Consider the following 20,122-nt stretch of genomic DNA (forward strand, 5'->3'; position numbering starts at 1 on the left):
ACACAGCTGAGGAGGAAATGAAATAGTAATAATGAAGAGGATGGGACTGATAATGGAGCATACTGGGAGGTCTTTCATGCAAGGGGTCTGCAGCATTCTCACAACTGACTTTTAGAATCTTATCTGGGCAAGTATTCTGTAGATTCTACAGTGTAGAAGGGCCAGTGTTGGTTGTATTCAATATGGACTGAGAAGCCTGACATGCAATTTAAATCTCCAAGACAAGGTGGCATATCTTTTAAAAAGGCATGATATGATTCAGCTGAAGAAGATGTTTTAAGGGCAGTTGGTAATGTTTTAACTCTCCCATATTCAAATTAAGCCAGTACAGAGAACCAGCTTACCAAGCGATGGTTTTGTTTGGTTGGCTGTATTAATGAAAGTGTGTGTCCATGCAATGGGTGGAATTCGCCCAAATTGGGACCCTAGCGTTGTGGATAGGAGAACTTTAACTCTTTGCCCCCTATTGTGGTCCAAATCCAAATCAGACCCCCTATACCTGAAATTTATATTACCTAAAGGTGATTCATTTGATAATCTCCTATCAGAATTTGCAGAGCATGTAGGCAATAGCCCTCTCCCTTCTCTTGTCCCCTACCAACAGCTATTCTGTTGCATACTGTCATGCTCCTGATCCATAGTGCGTTGACATGGTCTGGGATCCCAGCCCTTTGTCCTCAGAAGATGAGGCCCCTGATTTAATGGAAAAGGGCTCGGCTACAGAAAGGCACCATGAGGTTTCCACCTCCTTAGGACTTATTTCCTCTGGAAGGCTCCAAGGATCAGCCCCCTTATATCTGGAGGAGATTGCATTGCCATCCTCAGATTCTGAGGACTCCAACCATGGAGATGCCACCACACCACAGCCACTTCCATGCTGTCACAACCTGAGGCTGCTGAAACAGACCAGGCCCTTTAAGTGAGAAGGCCTCAGTAGGTATGGAGGTGAGGCTGACCAGCCTAAAGAAGCTAAAATCATACTTAAGGCTCATTCATTATCTGGTGCTCGTTGGAGCAACATACAGTCAGGCTCTTTTGGCTTCCATCCCCATCACTTGGAGCTATCTGTGGTGCTTCTCTGTTCCTGCCTCGGGAAACCTGACTCCTGCTTGGTTAGAATCCAACTGAATCTGACATGCCCTAGGACTTCGGTGTGAGCCAGATCCATAGTGGATACTGTGTAGCCCAGATGTCACAGTTCTCAACAACATTGGCCCCTCACTGCAACAGGGCTCACTGGCTGAAGCAGAAAATGTGTCAGGATGTATTGTAATTACACAGTGGTGTAGGGAGGGCACATGGACAACTCAGGGGCACGCTCATCTTTATTACTATTTCATAAGCCTCAAGGCTGAGTCCAGTGGTGTAGGGAGGGCACATGGACAACTCAGGGGCACGCTCATCTTTATTACTATTTCATAAGCCTCAAGGCTGAGTCCTGGCATTGAAAGCAAGCTCTGGGTTAAGCTTTGAACAGTGATATAAACAGTCTCAGAGGATTCAGCTCTCTGGCTGAAATCAAGTACTAAGAGGGGAAACATATGTATTTGTGGAAACTTGGGAAGGGAATTAAAAATGATAGAAATGAACATGCTTAGCTTTGGAGGTGAGTGAGGAAAATGTACTGTATTGGAGAGTGGACCAAGACCAACACAAAGAGGGCAGGCATGCCGGTCTTTTATTTCTTGTTGCTATTCAAATAAATTGTGTTTGCTCGTGAGGTAAGGAATAATTCCACACAGCACTAACTTGCAAAGATGTAGCAATTTTATTGCAAACTAATTGGAAGCAAAATACAGTTTCTTATGTGGCTTCTTCACATGGAGCTTTTATCCTGCGATTGAGATGGCTTCTTCGCAGACGTTTGCAGGCTCTTTACATGACACCGTGATCATTCAAGGCGCCTCCTCCACTAAATGCCCTTTGTGATCATTGTCATTGGAGTCATTGTGATCCTGCATTTTAAACGGAAGCAGAAAGCCCTGTTTTAAATGCAGGGTTTTAGGCTGGTGTAGAGATGCCCATGGTTTGACATTCACTTACCAATACAGTTCTTCCATTCCTATATACATCATAAAATCCTAAACCTGTTCGTTCAGTGTTATAGCTTACCCTATCCTTAGGGCTTGCTTGAAATTGTTCATTGTTTTCCCATTACTTTGGTAGCCACCATGATGGATTTTAATGTCCCTCTGCCTTCAGCCAACAAGATGTTCCTTACCAAAGCTGTGGTGCTGTCTGAATGCATCATAAATTGATTTCCCTTCATACAGTAGAGTTCCATTTATCAGCAAAAATTGCCACATATAAGGGGAAAAAAGAGTAATCTGAAATGATTCCCAAAGGTTAAAGCAAGCCTCTTGCTTTTCAAAGGAAGCAGTGATGGCATAACAACAAAGAAGAGTTGGACTGCAAGGCCCTTTGTTAAATAATCAAGGAAACCTTGGATTTAAGGTAATTGTAATCCTAGTGAGTTCAATGGAATTAAAATGCGTTAAAATGAAGTTCTTTAACTGAACTGGATGGTGGATCAGGCTATAAACCAAACCGCTGTTTTACATTTGTAAAAGATATTTCATGCTTCCAAAGAAGCGTACCAGACCTTGGATATCGACACAGGTGAAACATGCTTGGCTATATATTGTAAAGTGCTCCTCTAGATTTCTTGTCACAAAGATTTCAATAAACTCTGGCAGTTCACCTTCTCAATATTACATATTCATTAACAGTGCAACAACTCCTTCATGAAATATCGTCAGCATGCATCTCCATCCCACAGCATATAGTTTGCATGTCTGGTATTGTGTTGAATGGTTATCACAAGTAGTATACATTTGGTATAGTATTCTAATCTGATGATATATCCAACACAAAGAGAATAGGGGGATAAGAAGAGGAAGAGGAGGAGGAAGAGGAAGAAGCAGCAGCACAAGGCCATTCATTCAGTCAGAGGAGTTGGATATAACCAAAGGTTTTGATTGAAATAAATCTTCTTTGAACGCAGTACTTTGACTTAACTGGATGGCTTATGCTCAAATCTATTCAGTAATCATCCCTGTTAATGATATGCTGGATTCTCAACTATTTTCTTAAAAGAAACCAATCATTTTCAGAAACACATGCTATAAGTGCAATTTTGGATTTTGTGCAGAAAGTGCGTGGTGAAATCCTATAGCCTGTTTATATCAATGATTTGTTTGGATCAGTAGATTTGGAGATCATTTTTTCTTCTCAGTTTACTGCTTAGAAGAAAGCCAGATAGAACTAAGACCATGGCTGCCAGAATCACAGTAGAAACAGTAAGTGGACGGAGAGCTTCATTCTTTTCTGGACTCACGCTCTTAACCAGCCCTGTAAACGAGAAATACAGTTTAGAATAATTGGTTACCGGATCTAAGTATATGTTGAGCAAAGGGCTGGATACACCTGATCTCGTCTGATCGCGGAAGCTAAGCAGGGTCAGCCCTGGTTAGTACTTGGACGGGAGACCGCCTGGGAATCAGGCTTCCTGCATTCAGCAGGGGGTTGGACTCGATGGTCTTGTAGGCCCCTTCCAACCCTATGATTCTATGTCTGTGTCTGTCGGTATTGTACAAGATGCCATTCAAAACCCTTAGCTTAAGAGCAAGTTCACACATCTACATGATCATCATCTGATGGCAACGTAATTATTCACAGCTATGAATAATCTATATCGGATGAAACAACACAGAGTTCTCATTTTACGGATCACCTCAAGTCACACAGCTTTCAAAGGAAACATTTAACATATTAATCCATAAGTCACCAAGAGATGAGCCTGCATGTACTCACTTTAACATTTAAGAGCTGCAATTTGTAAATTAGTTCAGCTGTATTACTTTAATTTACATGGACTTTGAACCATTTAGTTAAGTGACAATATAGCACTTGGGCACTTTTTCCCCCTAGTACTCATTAATCTGTGGATACAGAAGACCCACAGAATGAACAGCGATATGAACCAATTTAATTGTTCTGTCTTCTTCCAAAGAAGCTGGCAGGGATGCTAAAAAAATCAGATTTCCATAGGTCTAGAATTCCCTAGATTCCCTTCAGGGAATTCAAAACATTTAAATTACTGTACATTTGTAGTTCAGAGCTAGCCTAAGAATGTATTCAGACAACTAGCTTTTCCCCAATGCATGATGACTTTCTAAGTCACTACATTGTGTGGTCTGGCTATGTGAATGCCTCCACTGGGTGATGAACTCTTATGCTACTATGTCTTCACCAGGGAAAATGGGAATAAAATGGCCATCAGATCATATATATTATTTAAAAAGAACAGTCAATGATGCTTTAAGAGACTAATGCCATATTAGCATATTCAACAATTTGTTCTGAGCAGTAATCTTGGCTGAATCTACACACAGCATTTATACTGTTATCATAACTATTGGGACACGTGACACCAATGGGCACCAGTAGTTATGAAAACAGGATGATAACAGTATAACTGCTATGTATAGATTCAGCCCTTGTATTTCTTGGAACTACTTCAGAATATATATTTGAAAATCATTGTTATAGCCAGAAAAGGAATCATACATAAAACTTACTCTGTTTTCTGTCTTCCTTAGCTTCTTTCTGAAGCTTGATTGGTCCCAACACAACATCCACCTTCTCCTGAAGTTCACCTGCTTCCCTCTTTGGTCTAGTTAAACATCCTTGGTAGCATCGGGATGAGTAATCATATGCCCTACACACTACTAGCTTGCATTGTAAATAAACTGCATTATGTTGGTTAAGAAACTTAAAGGAGTTGAACTTGAAGCGAACTGCATTGTTCCTCGGTGAATACAGATTTCTGTAGGTAGAGTCTCGTACACACCTGAAAATAAAAGAAATCACACTCGTCTCTACTTTGTTTAGACTATTACCTTAGATTAACCCTACCAGTGTGCTTGAGGTAGGTGATCCCTGTTAATTAAGAGCCATGATGGAGAAGGATGGGAAGATTAATTGATAACTGGGAGCTGGATGTCAGAGAGAAAAATGGGCTTCTGGAAGGAGAAGCACTGGTGGTGGTGTCTAGAGGACTATACGGTAACAGTGAAACTATGGGCCTCGGGCAATAAAGATCTTTGTGTGAAGTTCCAGAGAATACAAAAAGAAAGCTTAGAATCATGATGTCAGTTGCTATCAAAAAGACATCAGGTAGGGAGTCAACATGAGTTCTCCCACAGACTAACCCACTCAATCCTGTTCATAATACACTTTGGCCTCTCCTGCTGCTTTTGTATGAAAATCTTTGGATATTGATGACACAGTGAAATAGCTAAGCCATGTAATATATTGTTCCATTTGATAGCAAGTAACTATAGGTCACAAGTGGTTTCCGTACTTCTTTTTAGATTTTCTTAAGAAATATGATGGAAGACGGTAATCAAACTCCCCCTTTGCACTACTTGTGCATTGCACAAAGAAACATTTAATCTTAAGTATTTTGCTATATAAACCAAAAAGAAAGTAAGATGCCTCTCTTCTAAGGTCTTACTTCTGTAAAATACACTCACCCACTCCTGATTAAATCATAGGTCAGGGTTGTGAAGTCATCAGCATACGGAGATGCTACACATGTGTCTAGAAATAGTACTAGGTTCCGATCAGAACTGTGGAGAGTAGCTTGGAGATATAAATCCTGACTGAGTGAAACATAGTATGGAGACCCATATACTTGATAGCGGAACGATGATGATTCATAGAATGAAATAGTCACATTGTAACTGCCGTACTGTCTTTCAGTAATGTCAACAGAATTGTGCGCCACAAACACTGTCTGTACAACAGTGTTCTCATTCATTTCACACAAAATGTGAAACTGAAAGTTCCTCTTTCTTGTAATGATATAACCAGAGGCTGATGACATAATTATGTTGGAATAGATTATAGAGTCATTATTCTTCTGCTGAAGGACAGAAAAAAACACATTATGTCAATAGTTAGGTAATACAGTTATTGCCGTATAAAACACGGTACTTGCCCACAACATGTACTAGTTTCAGAGTTATAATAATAACTAAAAAGCCACCTTACATAATCTGGAATTTTATTTTATGTTATTTTTACTGAAAAAATAGAAAGGATATAAGAAATATAAGACATAACGTCTCAAAAATATAAAAGATATAAGAAGGTGAGACTATAGTCATAGAAATATGCCACAGGTTTACCACATCACTCAATGTCAAATCAAATTAAATGAATGTTAGTGATTAATGTCAGTTATATCTGTGCATGAAATTAAATAATCTGGAATTTTATGTATTTCTTTAACTAACTGGGTTGGATTTTTTTTAACAATACATTTTTTTAACAATACTTCTTTTTGCGCTCACAAGAAAAGAAATTGGACATGGAAGAATAAGTTATATACACATTTAAAAATGCAAAACATTCAAAGGGTTAGGGCAGTCATATCACCTTCCTCTTAACTGGGGAAATAAAACTGGGAGTCAGTCTCAGGAACACGCCCTCCTTCCTCACACCTCTTCCCCTTTCTGGAGAAAATTCTCCATTCCTGCTTTAACTGTGATTGAAAGAAATGTATCAGTGATGAAAATTCACCATGATTAAAGCTAACTAGACCTCTCCTTAAACCAGTATCTGAAAATAACTTTATCCTGATTTTTCAGATCCTGATTAGATGTAATACTGATTAGTGTTAACATTGATTAAAGCCAGCGCTGACATTTCTTGTAACCATAGTTAAGGCAAGATACGGAAAGAGGCAGCATACACTTGACAAGGCTGTCTCTTTTCTGGGTTAAGAGAGAGCTAGTGTTTTATCTTCACTGGCCTATAAAGTGAATAAAATGCTTTCCCAATCTTAAAATTGTGGGGTTATGTTACAAAGGCAAGAGCCTATCTATATCTATATCTATTTCAATAACAACAACTTCATACCTGTCTTACTGTGCCGCAACCGCTGAATGGTATATTGAAGGTGACATAGTGTGGTGTGATCTGAGGCATACAGAAAGGGTCTGAAGAATTCAGGTACACATCCCATGCATCGTAGCCTAGTAACCGGAGATAGGCTCTGCTGATGCGTGCATGCATGTATTCTCCGGAACATGAGAGTACTGAATGATGGCACATAGAAACGTTAAACAGGGTAATGCAAAAACATCTAAATGTTAATTTATTTTTACCTCCTGACTTTGCTTGTGGTCCAGTTTCAACTTATTAAGGAGGAGAGTCCATTGCTTTGATGGTGCCCCTAATGCAGGGATGGGGAATCTCTTTTAACATGAGAGCCTAACTAAATTTCAGAGAAGCTCTCAGGAACCACACTCCAGTGTTGGGTGGGGCCAAAGACAAAAGGGGCCAGCCCACAATACAAAAAGTACCCCCAAACCCACCATATTGTAGTGTAAAGCTCTTATGGCCAGTAACTAAGCTTTAGGGGAGGCATTTCAGCCTTTTAGAAGGTGGGAAAAACTGCCAGGAAATCACCAAGCAATCAGTGTTTGGGGGAAATGAGGTGGGGCCAGGGGAAGAGAATGTGGCTACTTGGGGAACCCTGGAGAGCCAGGTTGGGACCCTAGGAAGGCTGGATGTGGGCCCTGGGCCTGAGTTTCAGGACCCCTGCCCCAGTGATAATAATACTGATTAAATAATTGACATTTTGCTGACTTCTAATGGCACCCAAAGTCTGTCACTTGAGAAGACCTCTGCACTTCGCCAAGCAGTAAGACCAGCCTTGTTCATCACCACATCAGGATATCAGGGGCTATCTTGGGCCCATGAGGAAGCTGTCATGGAATTGCGTCATCACATTTTCAGGAATTTAAGATATTATGAAGAGGCAAGTCAGTTTCAGTGTCTCCTTTTAACATACAGACTTTGTAGCCAGGCAGCCCAAACCAGCAAAGTCAGTGTCAATTCTTCAGGAGCCCCTCCACCACTATGACTTTCAGTGAAAGGAGCCAGTCCACTGCATATGTTCTCAGCAGTCTTATGTACACATGGATCTGAATATCAGCATGTAAAACCACAATCATTTATACAGGTAGCTGGAAATCTACACTGAATTTAATTAAAGTTATTTAATTTTGCATAGGATTACTTTTGGTTTCACAGAAACGTAAAAAAACCCTGATTTATTTATTTATTATTATTTTTTATTTCCTGTGCTAGAAATTCACAACCACATCCAAACACTGATGATTTATGTTATATTATCCAAGGAACAGGACAGGCTGAATCCCATCTGAAGTCAGCATTTTGTGTACCAAGTTGTTCACAATTAACACTTAAGCTCTTGTGTATGTGGGGGGGGGGAAGATAAGGAAACAGCAGTGGGACTCTGTAAAAATCCATGAATTACACAATAAAAGCTTTATCTGGAAGCACCCTAGATTAGGGGCGGGGGATGTGTGGCCCTCCAGATGTTGCTGAACTACAACTCCCATCATCCTTGACTATTAGCCATGATAGTTAGGGCTGATAGCAGTTACAATCGAACAACATCTGGAAGGTTACACATTTCTCAGCCTTGCCCTAGGTGGAGAAAGCTGAAGGTACCTTTTGAAGGAACTGATGGTGATGAATTTGCAGGAATCTCTGTGAAAATGAAAATGTGACAGGAATGAGAGTGTACCTGTATCAAATTAGCACTTTACCAGTTAATTCTACTTCATTCTACAGGCTCACTTTTTTTCATTTGCAAAATGACAAAATGACAAGAAAAAACGTGTCAATTCTTGAGGAGCCCCTCCACCAGCATGACTTTCAGTGAAAGGAGCCAGTCTACTGCATATGTTCTCAGCAGTCTTATGTACACATGGATCTGAATATCAGCATGTAAAACCACAATCATTTATACAGGTACCTGGAAATGTCCACTGAATTTAATTTAGTTTTGCATAGGTTTACTTTTGGTTTTATAGAAACGTAAAAAAAACCCTGTGATTTATTTATTAATTATTATTTTATATTTCCTGTGCTAGAAATTCACAACCACAGCCAAACATTGATGATTTATGTTATGTTATTCAAGGAGCAGAACAGGCTGAATCCCATCTGAAGTCAGCATTTTGTGTACCAAGTTGTCCACAATTAACACTTAAGCTCTTGTGTATGAGGGGGAAAAAAGATAAGGAAACAGCAGCGGGACTCTGTAAATTTCCATGAATTACACAATAAAAGCTTTATCTGGAAGCACCCTAGTTTAGGGGTGAGGGATGTTGCTCCAGATGTTGCTGAACTACAGCTCCCATCATCCTCAACTATTAGCCATGATAGTTAGGGCTGATGGCAGGTACAATCAAACAACATCTGGAAGGTTACACATTTCTCAGCCTTGCCCTAGGTGGAGAAAGCTGAACGTACCTTTTGAAGGAACTGGTGGTGATGAATTTGCAAGAATCTCTGTGAAAATGAAAATGTGACAGAAATGAGAGTGTATCTGTATCAAATTAGCACTTTAGCAGTTAATTCCACTACATTCTACAGGCTCACTTTTTTCATTGGCAAAATTACAAGAAAAAATGTGACTACATCCTTAAATGCTCTGTAATATTGGATATCCCACTTCCGTATTTTTTAATGTAGGATTTTGGCTATTGCATTCCATGCCCTGACTTCATTTCATATGTGCTTGACCAGTCTCACAGGAGCATCTTTGCACAACAAAAGACTTTGAGCACTAAAGAACGAGTTTCTCAACTATAACAGCGGGGAGGAACAGGAACATTAAAACAAATGTCTTTTCCTAAAAGACATTTCAGCATTAGGAGTCAAACCTACAAAATGGCAATGAACTCTAAAAAGATGCATTCCAAGGATAACCACATGAGGTCACAATTAATCTTGCAATCCCCTGTCCATTTCTGCCCAGAAGTAAATCTCACCGAGTTCACTGAGATTTCATCCCATGTCATGTGTCTGGGATTGCAGCCATACAATTTTGAAAAACTCGTCTGAACAAGCAAACATAAGATGGAAACAACAACGGAGAGTATGTGGATAAATGAAAAAAATGCAATGTACCTTGTAGATCAGACCCTGTAGACGGCATGAAGTAAAAAGAGAAGAAAATAGTATTTAGTGTTTGGACACAATTTTATCATAGATTAGGCACATAGACAGATTCTTGTTCAAAGCCTTGGATAGGCTTTGATAGTATTCAAATAGAGCTTAACGTTAATAGTTTCGATGCGGATACATATTCTTGTTATGGTTAGTTTGTTAATTAAGCTTCCGCACAAAAATTCCAAAGGAAACCTGAGCTCCTAACCGCAGGTTACTTTATTTGTGTCACCAGTGGGAATATCCGGTGTATTCTTAACATTAAAAAGCAACAGACAGATCCATTCTCTGAGTCGCAACATGTTCCTATTTATTTCTGAAAATTTCTGGTTCCTTTCCAGTTGATAGTCAAAGAGAAGAAACAGAATGACTGGGGAAAATACATTAACAAACGTAAATTTGCAAAGGAAAGAGGGAAAGAGCACCCGTGTAGATGACCACAATGAAAAAGAGCCTTCTATTCTACACAAGCCCTTTCTGGAAAAAAAAGAAAAAAAAGAAAATCCCATTCAGAAAGCTTTGTTTTTGACAAGTGATCTGCTGCCATTATATGGACGTGGAATAGATTTTGGAAGAAGAAAGGAATTCCAAACTTACCCGAGCAGATGACACCGGCATCTTCGTGATGGCCACAGTTATGGGATGCCCACCCGCTGTGGGAGCACTGCTGAAGAGAAGATTCATTTCCTCTGCACTGCACGTCATCGAGGACAATAGAACCCGAGCCTTGGCCAAATCGGGCATTCCCTGGTGCTGATAGAGCCCATCCACATCCAAGCTGTCTGCAGACCACCTGTGCATCCTGTGTGTCCCAGGAATCATCACAGACCGTCCCCCAGGATCCTCTGTAATTCACTTCAAGTCGACCTTGACATCTATTGCTACTATTGACCAGTCTCACAGGAGCATCTTTGCACAACAAAAGACAGTCCTGTTAGAAGTGATACTTTGAGCACTCAAGAACGAGTTTCTCAACTATAACAGCGGGGAGGAACAGGAACATTAAAACAAATGTCTTTTCCTAAAAGACATTTCAGCATTAGGAGTCAAACCTACAAAATGGCAATGAACTCTAAAAAGATGCATTCCAAGGATAACCACATGAGGTCACAATTAATCTTGCAATCCCCTGTCCATTTCTGCCCAGAAGTAAATCTCACCGAGTTCACTGAGATTTCATCCCATGTCATGTGTCTGGGATTGCAGCCTTACAATTTTGAAAAACTCGTCTGAACAAGCAAACATAAGATGGAAACAACAACGGAGAGTATGTGGATAAATGAAAAAAATGCAATGTACCTTGTAGATCAGACCCTGTAGACGGCATGAAGTAAAAAGAGAAGAAAATGGTATTTAGTGTTTGGACACAATTTTATCATAGTTTAGGCACATAGACAGATTCTTGTTCAAAGCCTTGGATAGGCTTTGATAGTATTCAAATAGAGCTTAACGTTAATAGTTTCGATGCGGATACATATTCTTGTTATGGTTAGTTTGTTAATTCAGCTTCCGCACAAAAATTCCAAAGGAAACCTGAGCTCCTAACCGCAGGTTCCTTTAAATGTGTCACCAGTGGGAATATCCGGTGTATTCTTAACATTAAAAAGCAACAGACAGATCCATTCTTTGAGTCGCAACATGTTACTATTTATTTCTGAAAATTTCTGGTTCCTTTCCAGTTGATAGTCAAAGAGAAGAAACAGAATGACTGGGGAAAATACATTAACAAACGTAAATTTGCAAAGGAAAGAGGGAAAGAGCACCCGTGTAGATGACCACAATGAAAAAGAGCCTTCTATTCTACACAAGCCCTTTCTGAAAAAAAAGAAAAAAAAGAAAATCCCATTCAGAAAGCTTTGTTTTTGACAAGTGATCTGCTGCCATTATATGGACGTGGAATAGATTTTGGAAGAAGAAAGGAATTCCAAACTTACCCGAGCAGATGACACCGGCATCTTCATGATGGCCACAGTTATGGGATGCCCACCCGCTGTGGGAGCACTGCTGAAGAGAAGATTCATTTCCTCTGCACTGCACGTCATCGAGGACAATTGAACCCGAGCCTTGGCCAAATCGGGCATTCCCTGGTGCTGATAGAGCCCATCCACATCCAAGCTGTCTGCAGACCACCTGTGCATCCTGTGTGTCCCAGGAATCATCACAGACCGTCCCCCAGGATCCTCTGTAATTCACTTCAAGTCGACCTTGACATCTATTGCTACTATTGACCAGTCTCACAGGAGCATCTTTGCACAACAAAAGACAGTCCTGTTAGAAGTGATACTTTGAGCACTCAAGAACGAGTTTCTCAATTATAACAGCGGGGAGGAACAGGAACATTAAAACAAATGTCTTTTCCTAAAAGACATTTCAGCATTAGGAGTCAAACCTACAAAATGGCAATGAACTCTAAAAAGATGCATTCCAAGTATAACCACATGAGGTCACAATTAATCTTGCAATCCCCTGTCCATTTCTGCCCAGAAGTAAATCTCACCGAGTTCACTGAGATTTCATCCCATGTCATGTGTCTGGGATTGCAGCCTTACAATTTTGAAAAACCCGGCTGAACAAGCAAACATAAGATGGAAACAACAACGGAGAGTATGTGGATAAATGAAAAAAATGCAATGTACCTTGTAGATCAGACCCTGTAGACGGCATGAAGTAAAAAGAGAAGAAAATAGTATTTAGTGTTTGGACACAATTTTATCATAGATTAGGCACATAAGAAAGGGCAAACATAAGATGGAAACAACAACGGATAGTATGTGGATAAATGAAAAAAATGAAATGTACCTTGTAGATCAGACCCTGTAGAAGGCATGAAGTAAAAAGAGAAGAAAATGGTATTTAGTGTTTGGACACAATTTTATCATAGATTAGGCACATAGACAGATTCTTGTTCTATCTTGGATAGGCTTTGATAGTATTCAAATAGAGCTTAACGTTAATAGTTTCGATGCGGATACATATTCTTGTTATGGTTAGTTTGTTAATTAAGCTTCCACACAAAAATTCCAAAGGAAACCTGAGCTCCTAACCGCAGGTTACTTTATTTGTGTCACCAGTGGGAATATCCGGTGTATTCTTAACATTAAAAAGCAACAGACAGATCCATTCTCTGAGTCGCAACATGTTCCTATTTATTTCTGAAAATTTCTGGTTCCTTTCCAGTTGATAGTCAAAGAGAAGAAACAGAATGACTGGGGAAAATACATTAACAAACGTAAATTTGCAAAGGAAAGAGGGAAAGAGCACCCGTGTAGATGACCGCAATGAAAAAGAGCCTTCTATTCTACACAAGCCCTTTCTGGAAAAAAAAGAAAAAAAAGAAAATCCCATTCAGAAAGCTTTGTTTTTGACAAGTGATCTGCTGCCATAGTATGGACGTGGAATAGATTTTGGAAGAAGAAAGGAATTCCAAACTTACCCGAGCAGATGACACCGGCATCTTCGTGATGGCCACAGTTATGGGATGCCCACCCGCTGTGGGAGCACTGCTGAAGAGAAGATTCATTTCCTCTGCACTGCACGTCATCGAGGACAATAGAACCCGAGCCTTGGCCAAATCGGGCATTCCCTGGTGCTGATAGAGCCCATCCACATCCAAGCTGTCTGCAGACCACCTGTGCATCCTGTGTGTCCCAGGAATCATCACAGACCGTCCCCCAGGATCCTCTGTAATTCACTTCAAGTCGACCTTGACATCTATTGCTACTATTGACCAGTCTCACAGGAGCATCTTTGCACAACAAAAGACAGTCCTGTTAGAAGTGATACTTTGAGCACTCAAGAACGAGTTTCTCAACTATAACAGCGGGGAGGAACAGGAACATTAAAACAAATGTCTTTTCCTAAAAGACATTTCAGCATTAGGAGTCAAACCTACAAAATGGCAATGAACTCTAAAAAGATGCATTCCAAGGATAACCACATGAGGTCACAATTAATCTTGCAATCCCCTGTCCATTTCTGCCCAGAAGTAAATCTCACCGAGTTCACTGAGATTTCATCCCATGTCATGTGTCTGGGATTGCAGCCTTACAATTTTGAAAAACTCGTCTGAACAAGCAAACATAAGATGGAAACAACAACGGAGAGTATGTGGATAAATGAAAAAAATGCAATGTACCTTGTAGATCAGACCCTGTAGACGGCATGAAGTAAAAAGAGAAGAAAATAGTATTTAGTGTTTGGACACAATTTTATCATAGATTAGGCACATAGACAGATTCTTGTTCAAAGCCTTGGATAGGCTTTGATAGTATTCAAATAGAGCTTAACGTTAATAGTTTCGATGCGGATACATATTCTTGTTATGGTTAGTTTGTTAATTAAGCTTCCACACAAAAATTCCAAAGGAAACCTGAGCTCCTAACCGCAGGTTACTTTATTTGTGTCACCAGTGGGAATATCCGGTGTATTCTTAACATTAAAAAGCAACAGACAGATCCATTCTCTGAGTCGCAACATGTTCCTATTTATTTCTGAAAATTTCTGGTTCCTTTCCAGTTGATAGTCAAAGAGAAGAAACAGAATGACTGGGGAAAATACATTAACAAACGTAAATTTGCAAAGGAAAGAGGGAAAGAGCACCCGTGTAGATGACCACAATGAAAAAGAGCCTTCTATTCTACACAAGCCCTTTCTGGAAAAAAAAGAAAAAAAAGAAAATCCCATTCAGAAAGCTTTGTTTTTGACAAGTGATCTGCTGCCATAGTATGGACGTGGAATAGATTTTGGAAGAAGAAAGGAATTCCAAACTTACCCGAGCAGATGACACCGGCATCTTCGTGATGGCCACAGTTATGGGATGCCCACCCGCTGTGGGAGCACTGCTGAAGAGAAGATTCATTTCCTCTGCACTGCACGTCATCGAGGACAATAGAACCCGAGCCTTGGCCAAATCGGGCATTCCCTGGTGCTGATAGAGCCCATCCACATCCAAGCTGTCTGCAGACCACCTGTGCATCCTGTGTGTCCCAGGAATCATCACAGACCGTCCCCCAGGATCCTCTGTAATTCACTTCAAGTCGACCTTGACATCTATTGCTACTATTGACCAGTCTCACAGGAGCATCTTTGCACAACAAAAGACAGTCCTGTTAGAAGTGATACTTTGAGCACTCAAGAACGAGTTTCTCAACTATAACAGCGGGGAGGAACAGGAACATTAAAACAAATGTCTTTTCCTAAAAGACATTTCAGCATTAGGAGTCAAACCTACAAAATGGCAATGAACTCTAAAAAGATGCATTCCAAGGATAACCACATGAGGTCACAATTAATCTTGCAATCCCCTGTCCATTTCTGCCCAGAAGTAAATCTCACCGAGTTCACTGAGATTTCATCCCATGTCATGTGTCTGGGATTGCAGCCTTACAATTTTGAAAAACTCGTCTGAACAAGCAAACATAAGATGGAAACAACAACGGAGAGTATGTGGATAAATGAAAAAAATGCAATGTACCTTGTAGATCAGACCCTGTAGACGGCATGAAGTAAAAAGAGAAGAAAATAGTATTTAGTGTTTGGACACAATTTTATCATAGATTAGGCACATAGACAGATTCTTGTTCAAAGCCTTGGATAGGCTTTGATAGTATTCAAATAGAGCTTAACGTTAATAGTTTCGATGCGGATACATATTCTTGTTATGGTTAGTTTGTTAATTAAGCTTCCACACAAAAATTCCAAAGGAAACCTGAGCTCCTAACCGCAGGTTACTTTATTTGTGTCACCAGTGGGAATATCCGGTGTATTCTTAACATTAAAAAGCAACAGACAGATCCATTCTCTGAGTCGCAACATGTTCCTATTTATTTCTGAAAATTTCTGGTTCCTTTCCAGTTGATAGTCAAAGAGAAGAAACAGAATGACTGGGGAAAATACATTAACAAACGTAAATTTGCAAAGGAAAGAGGGAAAGAGCACCCGTGTAGATGACCACAATGAAAAAGAGCCTTCTATTCTACACAAGCCCTTTCTGGAAAAAAAAGAAAAAAAAGAAAATCCCATTCAGAAAGCTTTGTTTTTGACAAGTGATCTGCTGCCATAGTATGGACGTGGAATAGATTTTGGAAGAAGAAAGGAATTCCAAACTTACCCGAGCAGATGACACCGGCATCTTCGTGATGGCCACAGTTATGGGATGCCCACCCGCTGTGGGAGCACTGCTGAAGAGAAGATTCATTTCCTCTGCACTGCACGTCATCGAGGACAATAGAACCCGAGCCTTGGCCAAATCGGGCATTCCCTGGTGCTGATAGAGCCCATCCACATCCAAGCTGTCTGCAGACCACCTGTGCATCCTGTGTGTCCCAGGAATCATCACAGACCGTCCCCCAGGATCCTCTGTAATTCACTTCAAGTCGACCTTGACATCTATTGCTACTATTGACCAGTCTCACAGGAGCATCTTTGCACAACAAAAGACAGTCCTGTTAGAAGTGATACTTTGAGCACTCAAGAACGAGTTTCTCAACTATAACAGCGGGGAGGAACAGGAACATTAAAACAAATGTCTTTTCCTAAAAGACATTTCAGCATTAGGAGTCAAACCTACAAAATGGCAATGAACTCTAAAAAGATGCATTCCAAGGATAACCACATGAGGTCACAATTAATCTTGCAATCCCCTGTCCATTTCTGCCCAGAAGTAAATCTCACCGAGTTCACTGAGATTTCATCCCATGTCATGTGTCTGGGATTGCAGCCTTACAATTTTGAAAAACTCGTCTGAACAAGCAAACATAAGATGGAAACAACAACGGAGAGTATGTGGATAAATGAAAAAAATGCAATGTACCTTGTAGATCAGACCCTGTAGACGGCATGAAGTAAAAAGAGAAGAAAATAGTATTTAGTGTTTGGACACAATTTTATCATAGATTAGGCACATAGACAGATTCTTGTTCAAAGCCTTGGATAGGCTTTGATAGTATTCAAATAGAGCTTAACGTTAATAGTTTCGATGCGGATACATATTCTTGTTATGGTTAGTTTGTTAATTAAGCTTCCACACAAAAATTCCAAAGGAAACCTGAGCTCCTAACCGCAGGTTACTTTATTTGTGTCACCAGTGGGAATATCCGGTGTATTCTTAACATTAAAAAGCAACAGACAGATCCATTCTCTGAGTCGCAACATGTTCCTATTTATTTCTGAAAATTTCTGGTTCCTTTCCAGTTGATAGTCAAAGAGAAGAAACAGAATGACTGGGGAAAATACATTAACAAACGTAAATTTGCAAAGGAAAGAGGGAAAGAGCACCCGTGTAGATGACCACAATGAAAAAGAGCCTTCTATTCTACACAAGCCCTTTCTGGAAAAAAAAGAAAAAAAAGAAAATCCCATTCAGAAAGCTTTGTTTTTGACAAGTGATCTGCTGCCATAGTATGGACGTGGAATAGATTTTGGAAGAAGAAAGGAATTCCAAACTTACCCGAGCAGATGACACCGGCATCTTCGTGATGGCCACAGTTATGGGATGCCCACCCGCTGTGGGAGCACTGCTGAAGAGAAGATTCATTTCCTCTGCACTGCACGTCATCGAGGACAATAGAACCCGAGCCTTGGCCAAATCGGGCATTCCCTGGTGCTGATAGAGCCCATCCACATCCAAGCTGTCTGCAGACCACCTGTGCATCCTGTGTGTCCCAGGAATCATCACAGACCGTCCCCCAGGATCCTCTGTAATTCACTTCAAGTCGACCTTGACATCTATTGCTACTATTGACCAGTCTCACAGGAGCATCTTTGCACAACAAAAGACAGTCCTGTTAGAAGTGATACTTTGAGCACTCAAGAACGAGTTTCTCAACTATAACAGCGGGGAGGAACAGGAACATTAAAACAAATGTCTTTTCCTAAAAGACATTTCAGCATTAGGAGTCAAACCTACAAAATGGCAATGAACTCTAAAAAGATGCATTCCAAGGATAACCACATGAGGTCACAATTAATCTTGCAATCCCCTGTCCATTTCTGCCCAGAAGTAAATCTCACCGAGTTCACTGAGATTTCATCCCATGTCATGTGTCTGGGATTGCAGCCTTACAATTTTGAAAAACTCGTCTGAACAAGCAAACATAAGATGGAAACAACAACGGAGAGTATGTGGATAAATGAAAAAAATGCAATGTACCTTGTAGATCAGACCCTGTAGACGGCATGAAGTAAAAAGAGAAGAAAATAGTATTTAGTGTTTGGACACAATTTTATCATAGATTAGGCACATAGACAGATTCTTGTTCAAAGCCTTGGATAGGCTTTGATAGTATTCAAATAGAGCTTAACGTTAATAGTTTCGATGCGGATACATATTCTTGTTATGGTTAGTTTGTTAATTAAGCTTCCACACAAAAATTCCAAAGGAAACCTGAGCTCCTAACCGCAGGTTACTTTATTTGTGTCACCAGTGGGAATATCCGGTGTATTCTTAACATTAAAAAGCAACAGACAGATCCATTCTCTGAGTCGCAACATGTTCCTATTTATTTCTGAAAATTTCTGGTTCCTTTCCAGTTGATAGTCAAAGAGAAGAAACAGAATGACTGGGGAAAATACATTAACAAACGTAAATTTGCAAAGGAAAGAGGGAAAGAGCACCCGTGTAGATGACCACAATGAAAAAGAGCCTTCTATTCTACACAAGCCCTTTCTGGAAAAAAAAGAAAAAAAAGAAAATCCCATTCAGAAAGCTTTGTTTTTGACAAGTGATCTGCTGCCATTATATGGACGTGGAATAGATTTTGGAAGAAGAAAGGAATTCCAAACTTACCCGAGCAGATGACACCGGCATCTTCGTGATGGCCACAGTTATGGGATGCCCACCCGCTGTGGGAGCACTGCTGAAGAGAAGATTCATTTCCTCTGCACTGCACGTCATCGAGGACAATAGAACCCGAGCCTTGGCCAAATCGGGCATTCCCTGGTGCTGATAGAGCCCATCCACATCCAAGCTGTCTGCAGACCACCTGTGCATCCTGTGTGTCCCAGGAATCATCACAGACCGTCCCCCAGGATCCTCTGTAATTCACTTCAAGTCGACCTTGACATCTATTGCTACTATTGACCAGTCTCACAGGAGCATCTTTGCACAACAAAAGACAGTCCTGTTAGAAGTGATACTTTGAGCACTCAAGAACGAGTTTCTCAACTATAACAGCGGGGAGGAACAGGAACATTAAAACAAATGTCTTTTCCTAAAAGACATTTCAGCATTAGGAGTCAAACCTACAAAATGGCAATGAACTCTAAAAAGATGCATTCCAAGGATAACCACATGAGGTCACAATTAATCTTGCAATCCCCTGTCCATTTCTGCCCAGAAGTAAATCTCACCGAGTTCACTGAGATTTCATCCCATGTCATGTGTCTGGGATTGCAGCCTTACAATTTTGAAAAACTCGTCTGAACAAGCAAACATAAGATGGAAACAACAACGGAGAGTATGTGGATAAATGAAAAAAATGCAATGTACCTTGTAGATCAGACCCTGTAGACGGCATGAAGTAAAAAGAGAAGAAAATAGTATTTAGTGTTTGGACACAATTTTATCATAGATTAGGCACATAGACAGATTCTTGTTCAAAGCCTTGGATAGGCTTTGATAGTATTCAAATAGAGCTTAACGTTAATAGTTTCGATGCGGATACATATTCTTGTTATGGTTAGTTTGTTAATTAAGCTTCCACACAAAAATTCCAAAGGAAACCTGAGCTCCTAACCGCAGGTTACTTTATTTGTGTCACCAGTGGGAATATCCGGTGTATTCTTAACATTAAAAAGCAACAGACAGATCCATTCTCTGAGTCGCAACATGTTCCTATTTATTTCTGAAAATTTCTGGTTCCTTTCCAGTTGATAGTCAAAGAGAAGAAACAGAATGACTGGGGAAAATACATTAACAAACGTAAATTTGCAAAGGAAAGAGGGAAAGAGCACCCGTGTAGATGACCACAATGAAAAAGAGCCTTCTATTCTACACAAGCCCTTTCTGGAAAAAAAAGAAAAAAAAGAAAATCCCATTCAGAAAGCTTTGTTTTTGACAAGTGATCTG

The 20,122-nt window shown here is 40.2% G+C and overlaps 2 protein-coding genes across 2 annotated transcripts in view; both read right to left on the reverse strand.

The window, feature by feature from the left end:
* LOC146350943 (uncharacterized) overlaps positions 1–20,122 on the reverse strand; it is a 351,952-nt gene that overhangs the window by 79,175 nt on the left and 252,655 nt on the right. Inside the window, 8 exon segments of the mRNA XM_084845663.1 lie at positions 9,358–9,396; positions 10,654–10,965; positions 11,991–12,302; positions 13,490–13,801; positions 14,828–15,139; positions 16,166–16,477; positions 17,504–17,815; positions 18,842–19,153. Coding sequence (XP_084701789.1) covers positions 9,358–9,396; positions 10,654–10,965; positions 11,991–12,302; positions 13,490–13,801; positions 14,828–15,139; positions 16,166–16,477; positions 17,504–17,815; positions 18,842–19,153 — 2,223 coding nt within the window.
* Positions 1,751–7,083, reverse strand: LOC146350945 (scavenger receptor cysteine-rich domain-containing protein DMBT1-like). The gene is made up of 4 exons (XM_084846002.1): positions 6,928–7,083; positions 5,538–5,929; positions 4,581–4,852; positions 1,751–3,351 (listed from the first exon to the last, which is right to left on the reverse strand). The coding sequence occupies exons 1-4, from the start codon at positions 7,081–7,083 to the stop codon at positions 3,203–3,205; spliced, it is 969 nt and encodes a 322-aa protein (XP_084702128.1). The 3' UTR covers positions 1,751–3,202.

The sequence above is a fragment of the Heloderma suspectum genome, chromosome 3 (genome assembly GCF_057233095.1).
Source record: "Heloderma suspectum isolate Gila_16-S chromosome 3, 16-S_ref, whole genome shotgun sequence".
Lineage (NCBI taxonomy): Eukaryota > Metazoa > Chordata > Lepidosauria > Squamata > Helodermatidae > Heloderma > Heloderma suspectum.

What these genes read in the sequence shown, in the direction of transcription:
- LOC146350945 (XM_084846002.1), bottom strand. Translation starts at nt 7,083, where the DNA reads ATGCATGCACGCATCAGCAGAGCCTATCTCCGGTTACTAGGCTACGAT. An exon ending in GTTGCGGCACAGTAAGACAG is followed by an intron (nt 5,930 to 6,927) that starts GTATGAAGTTGT and finishes TCTGTCCTTCAG; the next exon opens with CAGAAGAATAATGACTCTAT. An exon ending in TAAGGAAGACAGAAAACAGA is followed by an intron (nt 3,352 to 4,580) that starts GTAAGTTTTATG and finishes TCTCGTTTACAG; the next exon opens with GGCTGGTTAAGAGCGTGAGT.